This window comes from Typopeltis vanoorti, chromosome 12 (genome assembly GCF_054136105.1).
Source record: "Typopeltis vanoorti isolate ZY-2024b chromosome 12, IOZ_Tvanoo_1.0, whole genome shotgun sequence".
NCBI lineage: Eukaryota > Metazoa > Arthropoda > Arachnida > Uropygi > Thelyphonidae > Typopeltis > Typopeltis vanoorti.
The window spans coordinates 95,375,154-95,395,399 of NC_143560.1; the positions used below are offsets into that span (position 1 = coordinate 95,375,154).

Consider the following 20,246-nt stretch of genomic DNA (forward strand, 5'->3'; position numbering starts at 1 on the left):
ACAGGTAAGGTTAATAGTATTCTTAAAGCAATTGAAAAGTTAGGGAAAGATAAATTATTGGACACAATAAAATTAAGAATATCGAAAGGGTTTTGAATATTTAAATTAACCTTCCAAAAAATATCCCGGAAAGCACATAACTCGTCATATAGTTCTATGCATTTACGTCTTTATTGTCGCCGTCCTTCAAGAGAATCTCTAAATCGTCACAATTTTTTTGTAAATCTTCGTTATTAATTTGTAGTAATCTATACAAGAAATTGAAATTATCATAATATGTTTTTAGTTGTTCAAAACGTTCTATTAACGAACACATTGCAACGTCTAGAAGTGTATAAAATACATTCACTCTAAATTTATCTTCTGGCGATTGTGGCGTTTCGTCATGATGCTCGTAGTCAAACTGTTGTGTCTTCTTTCGTCGTCGGACTTCCGTACCAGTTTTAAATTCTTGTTCTCCGTCCACCTCTTCACTCAGTTCTTTTGCCGTTTTAGAACTTCTTTAAAATTTGTATCTGATCGATACTCTTGTAAGAATATTTTTAAGTTTTCGATAGATTCTAAAGCAAGTGTTATGTTCATATATTTGTCTTAAAGCATTTTACTCGCAGGGTTTATTCTGTTAAGTAAATCATGCCCAGTTATAAGAGAGCAAATAAATTTGTAGTCCTTTATTTTAGCACATAATGTTTGTGCTTCATGCTGAGTTTCTTTATTAAAATTTTCATTATTTAAAATTTCAAAAAGTGCATCGTAAATTTCTCCTAACTGATATCGTAGAGGACGGATTGCATTAATTTCACTTTCCCATCGCGTTTTTGATGGCTGTTTCAATGTTAAAATTTTTACGAACTTTAAAAGGATTGCCCAATGTTTGTAAGAGAATGAAAGGAAATTGTATATTTCTTGAATAATTGCAAAGAAACTAATTGTATCTGCATATACTTTGGCTGTATCGATTAAATTTAGAATATGAGCAGCACATGGCACGTAAAAAGCTCGAGGATTTTTGTTCAAAAGGAAATTTTGGAGACCATATTTTTTCCCCTTTCATATTTGCCGCATTTTCATGTCCTTGACCTCGTATGTCTTCAATGGGGATGTTCCATTTTTTCAGTTGTTCCATTATTGTTGCACATAGACCACGTCCTGTGGAATCTGATATATCTGCAAAACCTAAAACGTTTTCCCTGATCTTGACAATTCCATTGTCACAGGAAACAAAGCGAATAATAATGGTCATTTGTTCTCTGTTTTACTTGCATCAGGTGTGCAGTCTAAAATTATGGAATAATATTTAGATTTTCGAATTGATAATAAAATTGTATCCCTGATTGCGTTTCTTAAAGTTTCCAATATTTCATTTTGTCTGTCTTTACTCAAATAGTGTACTCTATTATTTCGATGTAGGGCTCTTTCGACATGATTTTTCCGTAACTGGATCAAACTTCACAAAGTTGTACTAATTTTAAAAAAATTTCTGTTATTCCTTTCATATAATTTATCAGATGATCCGCGAAAAGCTAAATTGGCTACCAAGCAATTTTATAATTTCAATCAAGCGTTCTAAAACACTCGTCCAATGTTTCTTTTCCATTTCATACACGCTTTGAGTCTGGCAATCAATAGTAGTTTTGTTTTTTAATTTTTTTATAAAGTTCCTTCCATTTTAAGAAATTTTTCATGTGAGTTAAACTAGTCTCATGTCTATGCAAAGTTGTACTTACATTTCTCCAATCGTTATAACCTTCTACAAAACTACTTGATTCAGTAGGTGCAAAAAAGTTTGCAACAAAAGCAAAAAATAGAATTTAAAGTTTCGGAATAAATGGGCCATGTTCTTGGCACGAGCTCCCCGTTTTCCATTTTTCTATTATAATACGTGTCGCCAAATTTACGACCATATGTATCTCTGGGATATATTATATTTTTCTTTTGAACAGGCCACATTTCAATTAAAACAACTCGTAACTTTTCATCAATATTTCCCCATTCACCTGGATCTTCTAAATTTACAGAGACTAACAATGTGTTAATTTCGTGGTCAACTACAACTAAATCTTCTCCTAACTGTTTTTCACTTAAATCATGCGTCTTGTTATCTTGTTCATATTTGCAATAGCACTTTGATGCAAACTGGATGATGTGCACGGTTCTTGAACTCTGATTTCTGATATATCGAGTTGGTTACAATCTGCATCAGAATATTTTGATATTTTAACAAATTTATTAAGAGCCCCAGTTTGTTTCTTAACATCTGCTTCTTTCGCAGCATGTCGCTTACGATTTTGTGCACCGGATAACTTTTTTTTTAAATTTTTGATTCCATTTCTATTTTATACCCACAAGAAATTATTACACAACACGACACAGAGACGAAATAATAGTCCGCACTGCGCTACGGTCAGTAGCCTACTGAGATGCGTACCATATGACTGGTTAACTAGCAACAAATGTTTTGTATGAAAATTCGTTTCTGCACATGAAAACCGTTCACCATTTCACTTTAGATAGACTGCAGTAGACACAACATTCTCTACGCAAGCATTTAGTCTGCTCTCGCTGCAAAATTGTAAACAGCTGGCTGATCAAAGAGGCGGCAATATGCAATTTTTCTTAATTTTTATTCGGTGTATCCGGCCTTATTTATTTTAATATTGATCATTCTAAGAATTTTTTGTTTTTATGATAAAAATTTTTTTTCTTAAAAATGAACTTATGAAAGGTGCTTCGGTGGCGGCGCCCCCTTCGTAGCGGTGTCCGCATGTCCGCTTCCGCCGGCCCTGAGAAATGGATCCACGTATGGATCCATTGATTGTTATTTCAGCCGTTTTCATAGGTGTACTCTTTATAGTATTGAGTACATGAAAGTAAATGAGATTGTTTTCTGGAGAACCTGTTTGGAGAGTAATCATCGACCTGATGATGATCATTTGAACGAAAATCATACTCTAGGGGAAGTTGCCAAATGTGGTTGATTATCAGATATATCTTGAAAAACATGACTACCGATTAAAAAACTGGTATGTTAAATGTTTATTTTTGAAATAAAAATTATAATTGCGAAAAATGCCTGTCATTCAACTCAAACATTCAAAAACAAACACATTTTTTGCTTGTTTATAAATCCGGAAATATAAACCTATATGTATGATATAATATAAACCTTCAATTGAAATAATGTACAATATATTTCTTAATAATTGAATGTTTTCAGTCTAGCAAGATATACCAGCTGCTACAGTTAACACCTATGGTCAAGCAGTAAGAAACAGCTACCTCTCTATTACAGTTAAATGTAGTTCCAATGACTCAAATGATCTCCGCTTGAACAGATCTTGTAGACTCTTTATACGGAAATTACAAATCGATGCGACATCCTGCAAACTGCATAATGCAATACGATTAACCGATAATAAATCGTCATCTAATTACAAAAGTATCTTTAAAAAACTAACAAAGTAGCTTCGAGGATATTATTTAGAACCAGCATTATAATTGCGGGTCTGCATGGCTGAGTGATTAGCGCATCCGCTCTTCAACCAGCAGACTGTGAGTTCGAAACCTGTGTCGATGTTTGTGATTGTCTTCAGGTGGGAGGTGAATTTCATTGATCGGTGTGAACCCACTGCCTGGCTTATTGGAGGCCTGAAGTGGGCTTGGAGAAGTTCCATTTTTGGTCCTCAGAGCAGTGTTTTAGGCGGATTATATAAAAATATAGAATTAATAAAAAAAAAATTTTTAAATCTATATCTCTCTCAAGTATTGATGTATAGATTTATACAACCGACAATACTTGAAATATAATAACAGAATATAATATATTCAATTATTATTATTATACTCCATACTTTGTCGGGTCCAAATTTTCGAATATTACAGATCCTAATTATTATCGTGCTGTAATTATTGTGCTTGTGCTGGTATGTGACTGCGCTTAGATACGTTGTTCTTTAGTAATATTGTTTCACTTTCAAATTTTAGCCTTGTATTCATTGCGAAACTTTGGCTACGGAAAATCCCACTTTCATTTGACGACTTGTTTCTTAGAAAACATCCAGGTAAGTCACAAACTACCTGTACTTGAAAACATAATTAAAAAGAAGTTCTATTGTTTTAACTTTTACCTCACTGTCAATGGCCAGTAGAAACAACATGAAGAAGAAGAGAACAGACCATAGTTGCGGAACCCACAATCGAGCAATTGCTTCAGGATAAGCAACAAATGCTAGTCCTTGTCCTAAAAAAACAAAGAAAATGAGAGAAACAGCTTGCGTTACATGACATTGAAAAATGAATCTACATTATAACTATCTTCGGTATTAATATTTTTTTTTGTTTCGTAATGATTTTTCATACTTTTCTTTTTTAACCTGACGTAACCTATTTCAAAGTACTGAGATAAAAGCAACTAAACGAAATAAATAAATCTTTTCATGCCTTTCATTCTCTAAGGGGAAACAGTCAATAACTGTGTCTTAGCTCTGTTTTGAAAAGATAGTTTGTCCAATCTCCACTGTTAACCATCGTGGCTATTGAGCGTATTGTTTGACGAGTCACCAAGAGAAAAGCTACGAGAATACGACAAATAAGTATACCATCTCATGTTCTTAATTTCAATTAGTTCTAATACTGATGGAAAAGAATGCAGAATACATTTTATTGAATTATCAGTTTTTAAACCTAAGACCGATCATTCAGTATGAGCAAAATATTATTGACATCTGGCATTCAAATATATTATCAGTTATTTAGCAGAAACTACTCCTTTAATAAAATAAGGGTGAAATGTATATTATTATTATTATTGCCTGACCATCAGAAGAAAGATCGGTAGGTTCGATTGTAGTTTCCGACAAGAGGTACTTTAACTAGACCTTGATTCTTTAGTCGGGTTCAGTTCTTTGATGCAGGTATCTAAGGTTTTTTATCCTCCCAGAAAACAGGTTTTTAATCCCACAACTCCAGAAAATCGATCGAAAAACTTGCATTATTTCATACAGCTATGTAAGTGTTAGGATGAGGATCATGAGATGGCGGCACTTGCTTTCGTACTCTCGCCTCGACATCTTAAAAATCATTAGTAGAATGAATAGTTATCGTACTGAAGAACTGAAGCGTTAAAGTGAATAGAATAACTTTATACATCTATCGCTAGGTTAAAATTTAAATTATTAGAAAATATACTTTTTATGCAAATTTTTCCGAAATTTTAAAGACAGCTTGTATTTGCCACTATCAACTCAGTGTAAGTTTTAAAATGGGTAGTGGAATAAGATCACGGAATAACTTCAACTTATTATTTTTTTTTTTTATATGGCTCCTCCCTCTGAAAGAGTATAAACCTGTAATACCTTGTGCTGGATATTGACCTTTACTATCTTCATTAATTTATATACGTTTTTGTATTTTTTACATAAAGGCGGTGATCTCACTTCGGGCGATAAACTTTATCTTCCGCTGAAAGACAATCACAAACATCCATGTCCGCGCGAGATTCATAATCCGCAAATTATGAAATACTTACCTCCTTTCACCACTTCACTGATGTCTACGTCCATTTCTTTAGCCATATTGCCAAGGATAGAAAAAATGACAGTTCCGGCCAGAAGACTTGTCATGAAGTCCAGAAAACTGATGTACATGGCATCTCTGAAATATGGCATAGGTTCCCATTAATTTTTATTGGCCTTGATTGTGACAAAAAGACAAAAATATTATAACATACTAAGTGTCATCTTATATAGAAACAAAGTTGCTCACACGTCAACTGAAAGGTTTGTTCTTCTTTAATTGCGAACGTTTTCTTTACTATAATATATCAAAAACACGAGGATGAAGAGTTATTCTTACGAGAGTTAACAAAACATTAACAAAGGAATCGCTAAAATACAGATGATTTAAATTGCCAACGATATATGAGATTTAAATAATTGAATTAGATATGCTGAAAAAAATTATTTACTCGATCGACGAATCGGGAGCGAGGAGAGAAGAAACTTCCAAAGCGCCCTTTTAAATCACTAAGAGACGCAAAATGTTATTATTTTATCATAATAAGAAATTTGAAACAATCGTAATTATTTAGGCCTCGTTCTGAGGAGCGGTTCGCCTCGACCCCATCCCGTGCATCCGCACGGACATCGGCTTCGACTCGTTAGAAATCTTGGCGCTCGGTCGGAGAGGCAGCAAACTCGTTGATTAGAAATGCATCTCCGGAAGCCGCTTGCTCAGACGAATTCACGTGCAGAGCGCTGCGACCGGAGTTGAGCGTTGTAGATCTTTGGCGCTTGGCCGCACGAAGGAAGACTTGGTTTCGAGTCTAGTCGGCAACTAGAGTAAATTTTTCTAAGCCTTTTTTCGAGGTTCCCGAGTTAGTCGATCTCTGGCACGGGCAAGCAGGTTTTTCCTCCCGGAAACTCGGGTTTTTCGTCCCGTGAACTCAAGAAAATCGACCGTAGAACCCACATTATTTCAGACATTAAATATATTGTGTTAGGGTTAGGGACCACGAGATGGCGGCACATTTGAGCCGTCTCTCTTCACTGTGTACCGCTTAATTAGTGATAGCGTTGGGCCAGCTATCTCTGATTGGGTACCAGTGGAGATTGAACTGCCCACTCAGTCTCCAAAAAGTTAGATAGGGCTAAATGGCCTCGCCTACTCCCGTATACGGGAATAAAAAGGCGTTAGCTGATTTAATTATTTCAAATCAGTATGTCTGAAACGTCACTATGTCTGTTTTTTTTTTTTTTTTGATAGAGTTGGTTGACCGATGCAAATGTATCCTTATCTCCTCCACCCTTAAACGTATAAAAATCTTACTGCTTTGATGTTGAGATGAATCACCAAGACAGTCAACAACAACAGCACCTGCTTACCTGTATATTTTATTGTGAAAATCCATGTAGCTGGCATATGTTAACAAACAACCCCAACCAATGCTCAGGGAATATAGCAGTTGCTCAGCAGCAAAACGCCATACCTGTACATAACAGAAATAGAAAAGTACCATTAATTACATAATCTATTAAAAATGGATTTTTTTAAATTTTTGCTAACCACTTATTAAATATTCTTAAAAGAGAGGAACTTAATCTTATTTTTTTAAAGCCAGCATTATATAGACATATTCTGCAGTTCCGAGGAAGTCTTAATAAAGTATGGAAGTCGAACCTCATCTCAAAGGAGACGAAGATTCGTCTTTACAAGTGCACCAGCCAGTTTATCTTTCTGTACGGCTACCAGACCTGGAACATCTCAACAAAAGCAGAGACTAATATTATAAATAGCTTTGGAACTACTTGTCTAAGAAATATCCTGGATTACTCCTGGGAAGAACACATTCCCAACTCTACTATATTAGATGAAACCCAGCAAGATCCTCTAGTCAGCACTGTTCAAAGAAACCAAATAAAATGGCTCGGCCACGAACTTAGACATCCACCCTCTGTACCCTTTGATGAACTGGTCCTCTACGCCCCTACAGATGGAAAAAGAAAAAGAGGCAGATTCCCGAACACCATGTTGGAAATACATCAGCAATATTCTCCCCGTTTTCTCCCAACTCTCTGGATCAGAGATCCGTCAATTAGCATATGACAGAGAAGCCTGGTTTTCCTTCACGTCATAACCTCCAAGTCCTATCTAAGTGTACACAGAGTACTTATTTGTTTTGATTGGTTTCGCTATTTATAATTGTAAAATTATAAATAAATGATGATGGTGATGATTATATAGATAAGTTAGAATAAAAAAATAATCGAATGACTTTTATTCATCAAAGAAAGTGATATCCATTTAAGATTAATTAAACACATCAGTGGAGTAAGCATAGTAATACATAATACATGCAACATTTTTTGCATACTGAGGACTTGAATTTTGATGTTTAGATATTTAGAGAAATTTAGTTAGCAGTCCCTCAAAGATATCAACAATTCGCCAAATATATTTGGCGTTTGCCAAGAGAGGAACAAATATACACAAGCCATTGAATGGAGTTTATCTGAGGCGAAGTGTCATCGACGGAGAAGAAACCACTGGAAAGTGAAATCACTACCATAATCTCACGAGCATTATGCGTTGGTACATCCATAGTTCGCTTCGAACAATGATCGTGTACCAACATACAATCCTCATTCATTTGTTTCCATAGAAACAAATGGCATATCGAAAACGTGTGCGGCACATATCAGAACAAGACCATTATATTCCTGAACAAATGATTTTTTTTGGACCAAATGGCGTACGTTTTCGAATGTCAATCTCGTTAAGATTCGAACATGTACACCATTTGTTCAGGAATATAATGTTACAATGGAACAGTAGCATCTTTATCCAATTGTGATTTTTCTGAACTACAGTACTGACCATGACTGTAGCCTGATATGTAGTCTATATAGGAATTACATTAAAAATCGTTTTGGATACTACGAACACCTGATTTTTGAGCACTGTTTAAAAGATTTAAAGTTTAAACAAGAAGAAGTGTAAACGTTGTGGGGTATTTACTGTCTGTCTGCGACTCGTAGTAACTATGTGTGTCACTCCTTTATTCTCATCGTGGATTCGATTTTTCTTTAGAACGGATTCTCATAAATAATAGGTGTGCCAAGCGAAATATAGCTCCCAATTTCAATATTAGTCTGAAGTGGATGTTTGATCTCCCATTTTCACATAAAATGAAAAATATATTTAATTGTCCCATTTACTTCGTATTCTTTTTATTAACCGCACAAGTCGTCAATAATTTTTGTTTCCTTTTATTGATGTATATAGGCTGTGGAAGGAATAATTATCAAAATGTTATGCGAATAAAAGAGAAAGTATTTGAGAATCTAGTGATTAACGTATAAGAGTTTATTTTTCCATATAAATTTTTATTTAACTGAAGCAATTAATAATATTGTATTTCGAAACGTCATACAGACTAATCCTTTAAAGTTCATCAAGTTAATCAAAGTTAAAATATGGAGACCCTCCATTCTTGTTTAAGATAGACTGTAATTCTTGTTAAAAACTTTTGATGTTGGGAAATGTGATTTGGGCATTCTGTGACGCCCTTCAATGTCGTTGCTGGTTTAAGTGGTGGACAAAAATATCAACGATTTATCGTAACTGTTCATTAATTAGGTTTCTTTTAAATAATAGAATTCTTATTGCGGAGCGGGAAAACTTTTGTAATTATTTCGACTTGTTTTTATTATTACAGTCTTCTATTCTTGATAAAAGTGAAGTGGTGTCTGCGTACCTTGATAGTACTTAGATCACTCTCATTGTTAATGAAGTTTACCTGTGCTTATAGCGGCCAACGTGCTAGGTCCAGTTACTGTTCATGTCAGGCATACTGAACAACAACAACAACGGGTATATGATTACGCATAAGATTAATATGACATATTACTGAAATTTTAATCTTGAAAACTGCTCCAAAAGTCCAAGGTGTATTTGATGAAAAAACGCTAGAATATTATTAAAAATATTATTATATTAACTCTCCTGGAGTCAAAGAATCATCGAGGGAGAGAGGGGGGGGGATTTATGTCATTAACAGTTACATATATAAAAGTATGCATCATATTATATTACATGTGAAATAAGTATACATAAATTACAAGAGTCCACAGACTCACGGAAAATCTCTTCTGCCAGTAACATCTATCATACTGATTCATTAAACTAAGGTCATAAAGACGAAATTGTTTATTTATGTTTTATGTAATAATTACAAAATTAATAAGAACACCATAAGAATTTCTGTTTCAGTCCACACCGTTACGAAATTTAAAATATTTTCTATTACAGTTAACAGGTAATGATTTTTAGAAGGTTGGTCGATTGGTAGAGCCTCTGCTACTAATGGCTCAGTTAAGTAAGTTTGAGCGCTATTAGTAGTTGGAAGGGGAACAATCGTTCGATGAGTCTTTAGACTCCCTGGAGGTGTCAAATAATAATAATAATATATCGCAACTGTTGCTATGACTATTACCTTTATATCTAATAATCTTTCCCAAGATGGAATGAAGAAATACTTGATACCATCTACAGCTCCATCTAACGACGCTCCATATCCAAGCAGAATAATCAAAATGACGTAAGGAAATGTTGCCGTGAAATAAACAACCTGGAATGAAAAAAGGCTTAGTTTTTAAGTGCAAGAAACGATGCGTGCGCATCTATAACAATAGTTGACAGCACAATCGTTAGTTTAACGTAGTGATTGAAATACGTGCTTTATTTCTTTACAGGTAATCTAGTTTAGAAAATATAACGCTTCCGAATAAGTTCCTCAATATTTTTAAATCATTATAGTGAAACTAAAATTGTGCATGTTTATGTTTTATGTAGGGTTCAATTTTAAAATCATTTGTAAGTCATAACAAAAGCGCTTAATATTCCATTTTTTTATTACCTTCACCAAATTATAATCGACCTAGAGAAAATAGTTCCCTTATATGAATAGATTTCTCTTTACCTCAAAAAATTAACCTTATTAATTATAAGATTTCCTATAGATTAATGCATATATAATTTCTTTCGGTAATTATTTAAATATAAAAGTTTATGTTTATTTTGGATTTAAAGATTGAATTTTGCAGAAGACAAAATATGAATGACTTCAGTTATAATTTGAAGTGCACAAGACGCAGAAACGCCTTCCACTATTCGTTAGCAATATAATAGCAAGTTTATTTAAATTTCTTTTATATTCTAGCTGTTAGCTGGCCGTTCTAGTTTATGTTTCCCTTTCAATATTTATCGAGGATTATATCACTTTCTGTTATAGGCATTTTTTAAGTGGATAATGACGTCAGAGAAGCTATTAATGGTGCCCTCTTTGACATGTCAGAAGACTCGGAGGCATAAAAAGAAACAGTTCAGGTAAAAAGTATTTTTATAGTCACTATGCTAAAGTAAACTTCCACTATTGCATTTTGTTTCAATAATTATTTAACATTTATATGAAATGTTACACTTATTTTCAAATAATATTTAGAACTGAAATTATTAATTTATTAGCGTAATAATATACGGTAACTAAAAACTAGTCTTTTTTGATACTGTTTAGTTAACATGCTATAAAATTATAGCTGTTAACATAATGAAAAATGGATTTATCCGCACTAAAGAAATGTATAAATATTAATAGGGAAAATTCACTAATTTATCTGTGTTTAATGTTAGCGCATTTCTTGTCAGAAAAAAAAAATCACAATTTAAATTTCTTTACAAAAATTAGCACTTTCGGGAATAGAGAACATTCAAGGCAAAACGCGATGTTATATATTCCTTTAGGAACCTATGGTATTGTAAACCTCGCAGAATGCTACTGGTTTGATGGGTGAAGCATATATGCTTTTCATATTCTCTTTTGTCTGAGAGGGAAGTTCTTTGAGTGGAGAGTTATTGAGCTTTAAGCTCGCCCTGGAAGGGCAGTGAGAATAGTTGTATTCAGCTGAGCATAGAATTGACTTGGGTCTTTTGTATTTGTACAATTCTGCTTCATTGTAGTCTGAAGCTTGCTTGATCAGCGGGTTTAGATGATTACTTGTCTTGGTGAAGAACTTTTCTGCTAGATCATGAAGGAGGATGTGAGGGAATATTGACTTCTCTGGCAATGAACCATGGGGCGTCCAGAATCATTCTCAGGCATTTATTCTGTATTCTTTGTAGTTTTTGAATGTTTGTATCTGAGGTATGGCTCCATGCAGGAGATGCGTAAGTGATGACTGGGCGTATTACCATCCTGTATATGAGTATGTTGTTCCGAGTATCCAGTTTGCTTCTTCTGTTGATCATAGGGTAGAGTTGCGCGGTTACTTTGGATGTCTTCGAACTTATGTGTTTTATATGACTGGTGAATTGGAGTTTTTTTTGTCAAGCATCACGCCGAGATATTTGACTTCAGTTTGCCATGGAATCTTGACTCCTAGCAGGTGTATGTCCTCCTTGGTCTGGACCTTCTTTTTGGAGAACAGTATGGCTGAACTCTTCTGGGGTTTGCTTGGATCCTCCAGTCCATCAGCCACTTCTCCAGTGTATGACTACTGCTTTAGAGTCTTTTAATTGCCAGTTTGGGGCTGAGAGATCTAGCTAATAAAGCAGTATCATCTGCATATAATGCTGTGATTGTTGAAATTAGCAGGGGGGGAGCCCTGCGGCACACCTGCTAGGATCTTGCGTCTGGTTGATACAGTTTCATTTATTTTGACCTGCATGTATCTGTCTTTGAGGTATGTGTCAATTATTTTTATTAAATTGATTGGTATATTGAATTTGATGAGTTTGTACAGAAGACCCTGATGCCACACCTTATCAAAGCCTTCGCAGCATCTATAAAGACCGCAGCTGTGTGGAGATTCCAGTTGAAACCTTTTGTGATATATTCGACCAGTCGGTGTATTTGTTGTGCAGTGCTATAGTTTTTTTTTTTTTTTGAATCCGAACTGTTCATTTTGAATAATACCTAATTTATCTATTGCTGATTGAAGCCTTGTAAGGACGACTTTTTACACATGAATTTCAGGAATTCATGCGGAATTTCTCCGTGGAGTATGGTGTAGGATTTATTTTGTTGAATTCCTGAAGCATGGTTGCTAGTGAGGCAGTTAGTACTGATGTTAGGTTGGAGCTTGTAATTTCGTTGGAGGAAGTATCCTTGGCTCGTGCAGTCATGGCGTATATTTTGGTCCTAGTTTCAGGTTGTTTTCCCTCCTGATTTGTCAAAGTGGATGTTGATTGGACTGGATGGCGATCTGCACGGTTGCCCGGAGTGTCACTGCTGGGCGGTGGATGGGCGGCTTTTGCTTAACCGTGGTTCTTTGGGTGTGCTACGCACACTTTATAGTTGGCGGGACGGGGACCTCCGCAGTTTGCGCACTTAGCCGGCGTAGATCTTGGTTTGGTGCATGTGACGATCTGGTGGCCTTCGCCGCATTTTAAGCACCTGAAGTTGGCCTGGCATAGTTTTTGGGCATGCCCAAACCGCTGACATCTGTGGCACTGTCCTACTGACGCTCTCTTTCTTAGAGGTTCCGTGGTAATTCTGAGGCCACAAATAACAGTCAGTTCCTATATCTTCTTCGGAGTGTTATCAATCTCCATAACTACTAAAGGCATTGGCATTTTGTCAGACCTGAGCATCCTGTTCACTTTGATTGGGGTCAGGCTCTGGTTGCTTAGATCAGCGGAGATTTCTTCTAGGGTGATTCCTTCTGTGACACCGCGTATCACCATCTTTAGGGTCTTTTCGCTTGGCAAAGCAAAGGTATGGTAGGGAAGATTGCTGTTGTCCATTAGCCTTGTCATCTGCCTCTAGTCAGTGACAGTAGATGGCTGGATTTTGACTCCCACATCTGAGTTTTTTGCCCAGGAGTATGTGATGTTGTACTCCCTGAAGGCTGATGTGACAGAAATCCATTTCTCCTTATCCGGTAATATGACTGGGGGGGGGGGGAACCTTCTCCGAATTTTTCGGAACGTTCTGTGTGGGTTAGTCCTCCTCCATAAGATCTTCTGTTGTTCTTCGCCGTTTGTTTGAATGCTCCCCTTGTGAGTTGTTATGGCGGGGGGGGAGGTTAGGTGGCTGAACTGTAATGAATTCCCCTTGAGATTCCTCATCCTCTCCTTCTGGATCATTTGTTTGGGCGTACAGGTTTAAATAACCCGGCCAGTCAGTCTCAAACTTTGTCATGATGAACTTTAGCACATCTAGTGTCTCCTCCTTGTTTAGAGTCCGGATCTGTTCCTTGATGCCCTCGATGCCAATGGGGCGTCTCCTGGAGTTATTTGAGGGCTGTGAAGACTTGGTAATTAAGTAGGACGGTGAGCCTACAATTATATTCCTGCAGGCCTAAGGACTTGCCAGCACAATCCTGTTGATTGGAATAGTCAGCTAGCAAAGATCGAGAAGCCGTGTTGTGTTGTAGTGTTGTGGGGAGAGACCTTAAAACTGCTTGGCTCAGCTCGGATTTCCTACCTCCCGAAAACCATACATCCACCACTGGTCATCAATTGCGGGTGGGGGCCTACGCGGCCATTGACCTCATACACATTTCGTGTATAGGGGGAGATAGTAGGAATTCGGACAGAGTTAGAGCCAGTGCAATGCAAGATTCACGGAATACCTCCGTAAATTGTGTAGTACAGCCTAAAAAAGTGTGGGTTTTCAAGCACAATAAATAAAACACGTCTATCCGCATCGAGATAATCACTTCTAATCAATCATTATCATTGTCAATCATTCATTGCGAACCTCGCGTCATATCCATCACTTAATATCTTAAGTGATGGATATGATGGCAAAAATAGCACAGATGGGTATCTCTGCTATTTTTGACAGTACTCCAAGGTCTTATTCTGAAGACCATCCGCAGTCATAAATGCCACATGGACCCAGATTTTAACGGTTACGAAGTTAGACGTGTTGGAAATATGTGTGTGAGCAGGACTGGATATGTTAATAGGCAAGCAAGTGCTCCAGTAGAACTTCAGATAGCAAGGAGATGGATGTTCCATTATTACTGAAATAAACTCTTTCTACATCTACTACTCTTTCCTTTAGGATTATGCAATAAATCTTTAAACGAGGATAAAAGTTTTATCAATGCTACTTGGTATTAAAATTCATCACAAATCTTTGATGAAAAAATTAATCTTTGATGGAAAATGCTCGTTCGAGGAATATTTGAAAGCAGACTTTACAGCCTGAAATTGAGCTAGCAGCCTCATACAGAAATAGAGGGGTTTTTCTTCCACAGAAAGCAGACAAACGGGCCAGAATAATAAATGCATTGTCAAACATGGTAGACTATGGAAATGAGATTAACCAGGCTACCATTACTAAAATTAGGTTTAAAAACACCTTTGACCCTAATACGTTCATGGAAGATGATGAGATAAAAGTATTTCTTTTGGTATTTCTTACCTTACCAGATGTCTTAATACCTTTCATCAGACCAAGAAACACAATAACCCAGCAAGCGAATAGACTGCCTACAAGATCCCACTTTAATCCTCCTAAGTCATCTATGCTAGAAGTAACGGACAACACATAACGTCTAAAAAATAAATAAAATAAAAAGATATTAACAAACCAGTTCAAATGTTTTTTTTGTAATTTGCATTTAATTTTCATAAAAAGTTAATACGCTTAAGTTTTTGCGTGTTTGGTTATAAAAAAAGAGTGGTTCTCGAATTCGGTTGTGAATAAAATGAGTTAAACATTTTATTAGAATTTTCTTTTCTGTAATAAGAGACCCTCTTCTTGAGTGTGGAATGCCGAATATTTAATGCTTGATAAAAACTCATTTTAATTGTAACATATTTTTGTTTCCATTGGGTAGATTGCAATAGGCTAAACCAGGCATGTCAAACGCGTTTGCCTCCAAGGGCCAAATTAAGAATTATACATCAAGCCGCGGCCGCAACAGAAAAAAATCTCGAAATAAAGAAGAAACAGATTTTTTAATATTAACATTAGAGCATATAAGTACAAAATACAACTGTGTTACAAAAATGCATTTAAAATATAAAGTTTACATATTTAAATAAAATTATACATATCATTTTTTGAAGAAACTTGACAACGTTTTCCATTAACGAAATCTTCAAAATTTGGTTGAATTTGTTGAGCTGTAGTTATTTTCAAGATTGTTTGCACATGCTGGTCTGTTAATCTTGATCTTTCCGCAGTTTTATTATTCTTTAAAGTCGAAAATAGTTGTTCGCATAAATATGTGCTACCGAACATAGATAAAATACGCTTAATTGCGCATAACACATTGGGGTATCGATTGACTGATAAATAATTATAGAACTTTGGAATTCCAACATCCATATATTTTTGCTTCAATACAGAATCACACTGAATTTCAATTAATTCCAACTGTAAATTGTCATCAACAGTTTCAACATCAATCGATAGAGGAGAAGTAAATACGTGAAACTGGTTTCTAAAAATCTTCTTTCGAATTCATTTTCTAATAACTTCATTTGATTGGCATATTCTGAAATATTCAATTTCGGCGAGTTTTGTAATAATGATTGACAACATTCAAAATGGGATAATTTTTTTTTTTGAATTTGTTTTTGCCAAATATAATAATTTCTGTTTGCAAATGTTAATATTGTCAAATACCATGTTAACTACTTGATGTTTGCCTTGTAGCTTAAGATTAAGTTGACTAAGGTGACTTGTAATGTTAACTGAAAAAGTCAGGTCCTTTATCCATTGATCATTTTTTAATATTTCACATTCATCATTTTTTGATTCTAAAAAAAATGGTAATTTTTTCCAGCAATTCGAAGAATCGCTTTAAAACTTCACGACTGGGACGCCATCGAATTTCTGTATAATAAGGTAGATCGCTATATTCACTTTCTATATCTTTTAGAAAGTTACTAAATTGGCGATGATTAAGCCCACGTGCACGAATATAATTTACAATTTTACTGACATTTTTAGGACATGTTCAATATTTAAAACTTTAGAGCATAGTGTTTGCTGATGAATAATACAATTAAAATGTTGAAAATGATTATTCCCTTGTTCTTTGCATCTTTTAAATTTGTAACTCCTTAACAACACCAGTGATGGCAGGAGCACCGTCAGTTGCAAGACAAACTAGCTTTTTTTAACGGTAAATTGTATTCATTCAAAACTTCCATAAGGATATCAAAAATATCAACTCCAGTGTATCGTGCATGGGAATAATTTCTAGAAGTTCTTCACTTACTTTTAAGTTCATATCACATCCACGAATAAAAACAGCCAGCTGAGCGATATCGCGTACATCTGTACTTTCGTCAATTGCAAGGGAATATGCCTGAAATGTTGGAATTATTGATTTTAGTTGATTCCTTAAGTTCCCGTCTATATTATCATCAATTCTGCTAGCAATGGTATTTCTAGATAAGCTTATATTTTTAAATTTCTTTAATTGATCAGGACACAACACTTCAACTCCTTTAATAATACATTCTCGAATAAATTCCCCTTCAGTGAATGGTTTCGACTTGATTGCAATTAAATGTGATAACAAATAACTGGTTTTTACCGTAGCTCTATTATCTTCAATTGGTTTAGTAAATACATTTTGTTGATTTTGAAGTGTCAACTTTAATTCTGACAATTTATCTTCACGAAGTTTTGCAACATATTTGTCATAGTTTTCTTTATGATTTGTATCGTAATGCCTTTTAATAATATTATATTCTTTACAAACTGCAATAGAGTTTCTACATATCAGGCATAATTTTTTTCTTGAATACAAAAATATTGTAACTCCCATTTTTCTTCAAAACTACTATGTTCTTCTTCAATTAATGCTTTTTTTTTTTTTTACTCATATTGGTTGAAGGTTTGGACATTATTTTTTATAAATTCTTTATTAATTATAAAGAAAACACTACACTTTCTTACGACTTGAAAATTGCTAACGGCTAGCCTCCGATTGCTGTGGTCAGCGGATGTAGCCGCGTACGTAGACTTGCTCGTTAAAATTCGATATTTATGCAGTTCTGTAACAAGATTTTTCGAAATGATAAATAGAACATTATTTCCTTTAGAAATTGCAGAGTAGTTTGGCGTATAAAATAATCTTAAATGGAAATGTTAATTTTTTTAAATATGTTTATTTAATTCGGTGTTGTCAAAAGTTAAATAACCATATTGGTTACAAAGTTTGGCGAGCCTCATGCGGCCCGCGTGTTTGACATGCCTGGGCTAAACTATAAAACTGCTGCTTTTAGAATGATAAAGATGTTGGGTTTTGATGAATTTCGATGAATTCCGTTTCAGAATTCAACCCCCTGAGAGCATTTTACGTCTGTAGATATATGTGTGTTCACGGGACAGATTTGGCTGTTTTAAAGGACGAAAAACACAAGTTTCCGGGAGAAAAAACCCTCTACTTCCCTATGAGACCTGCTAACTCGTCTTTAATTGATAAACTCTGATAAAGATTCTTCGCGTCATGACGGGATTCGAATCCGGCCCCTTCCGACCAAAGTATTCCTTCGTAACCAGCTGAGCTACGAAAGCTCTTGGACCTATTTAATTCCCTCCATTATAGGATTTCGCATTATTGTAGTTATGTCTCTGGATAAATGTTGCATATCAATATAACATCAAGCTATATAAACGCAATAACCAGCTGAAATGATTGTTTGCGTACTGATTATCCTGTACGAAAAATAATCCACGTCCATAAAGAATTTATTTATTTAAACACACTGCATTATTTTAGAATTACCACTGTATTTATTATTTTTATAAAGTTTAGTATTAAAATAAAATTGTATAAAGTTTACGTATAAAAGTACATAATATTTTTACAAACGTCTCCTTTACAAACAATTAAAAATCTTTTTATTATTATTATTATTATTACAAAGACTGATATCAGATCGAATGAAATCAAAACGAAATTTAAAAGTTAATCATATAGACAGTGTAAAATGTTTAACTTACTCCCAGAACTGTTCGGAGGCCGTTTGTGTAGCATTGGTACAATTGGATAATGAACTATAGTAGATGTTTGCTGGAACGGATACATTGGCCTGCCGCGTTGTCACTTGGACCACTGAAACATCATCGAAATCTAGATGGCTGCCGTTGCTGTATTTCTTAATAAGATTCTCGATGGTCTTCACACAAAGTGTCTACAGAGATGAAAGAAGATGATTATTTTAATTCGTATTTTTTTCATCTATCAGGAAAGTGAATAATTTCGAATGAGTCTGTACGTATATACACACCTCGTTTGTATCCCTCACATAGCAGTTGTCATCGGCACCCCACCAAGAGAAACATTCCTTCCAAGGAACTACAGCCCGGAAGGACTGCACGATGAAGTAGAAGGTGTACATCATAATTACATTATAGTATATCCCAACAATAAGACACAGTACAACCATAGCAAAGCCGACACCTGCAGAAAAATTAGTTCAATTGTCATCAAGTTAAAGTCGTCAAAAATAATATTCTTACAACATATTGGCATGAGCAGAACAGTATCAACTATAAAATAATGAAATTCTGCAGAATATCAGAGAAGCCATCCACCTTCTGAGAACGATAAGCTCATCCTTAACTGAAAAGATCAGAAATATTTTCACTTCATTCTTGACGAACTCAAAATAAGATCTTTCCACCCAAGAGGCATGTTCTCTATTAGCTGCTCCCAGAGACTGATAGGAAGGTTTTGGTTTAGATGATGATTCAGGGGTAACACATTATGATATACTTAAATCTTGATTGTAGCAAGCGAAGAATATAAATCGGTATATGTAACTATTAATGCTTAATTGTGTTGATGTTCATTTGTTTAAATTACATCCGTTGACCGCTTGAAAGATAATAAAATATTGCAAACGGCCAGTTATCTTACCTTAATTGGAGTTTGAGATAACTGGCATTCGTATATCTGAAAAGTAGGCACCAAATAATATGATTTTAGCCACATGGCATCACATTAGCATCTTTATTTTTTGAAAATATCTGTTCATAACTATAACCCCACCCCCTTGAGATCGCTTTTCGAAAGCATATGAAAACAATTATCTGTATTATGATACAGCTCGTTTCTCACAGAAGAAATTTGGGTTTTTAACTCCCAGATTAATAATAATAAAAAAAAAAAATACCGTAGAACCGTAATATCAAGAAAACCAGTTGACAGGAGTTTTCTACTCCCATCATATTTGCCCCTAAAAACGTAGGCATAAATGAACCGTGTGATAGTAAGCTGTTATATATACCCTCTTTCTTACAGAGGAGTGTCGAGGTGTAAAAATCAGAAAAACCAAATGTAAACGCTTCTATTTCTGCTCGAAAATAAGTTATCTGAATATACAAAGCCAGTAAATAGATCTACATTTATAGATAACTCATTTCTGAAAGTAGGTTATCTAAAGACTTCCAATTATGGTTTATATTGAAAGAATTGGGAAGCTAGTGTGCGGTGTCGTAATGAAAGAGTCCAAAATTAGAGAGCATATAAGAATAAAAAAAGTATTGCATAAGTGTTGCTGTAAGAAACTTATTCGATTACTGTAATTTGTATTTCATCGCGTCTATTATTTGATCATAAGTAATATTGTTTGCAATAAGAAAATATGTTTATGACTACAATGTGTTAATTGTTTTCTAAATATAAATATCTATTAAATAATTTAATAATAAAAAAAGTCATCCATCTTCTTCAGCTGTATAGCTATCTATGAAGGTGGGGACGACGTAC

The 20,246-nt window shown here is 34.9% G+C and overlaps 1 protein-coding gene across 1 annotated transcript in view; it reads right to left on the reverse strand.

Annotated features, from left to right (window-relative positions):
* Positions 1-20,246, reverse strand: part of LOC150101022 (sodium- and chloride-dependent glycine transporter 1-like) — a 58,222-nt gene that overhangs the window by 22,106 nt on the left and 15,870 nt on the right. The window contains exons 4-10 of the mRNA XM_090402222.1: positions 18,763-18,935; positions 18,476-18,666; positions 14,930-15,062; positions 9,992-10,126; positions 6,882-6,985; positions 5,528-5,652; positions 4,128-4,240 (exon numbers count right to left, since the gene is read on the reverse strand). Coding sequence (XP_090258348.1) covers positions 4,128-4,240; positions 5,528-5,652; positions 6,882-6,985; positions 9,992-10,126; positions 14,930-15,062; positions 18,476-18,666; positions 18,763-18,935 — 974 coding nt within the window. The remainder of the gene's footprint in view (positions 1-4,127; positions 4,241-5,527; positions 5,653-6,881; positions 6,986-9,991; positions 10,127-14,929; positions 15,063-18,475; positions 18,667-18,762; positions 18,936-20,246) is intronic.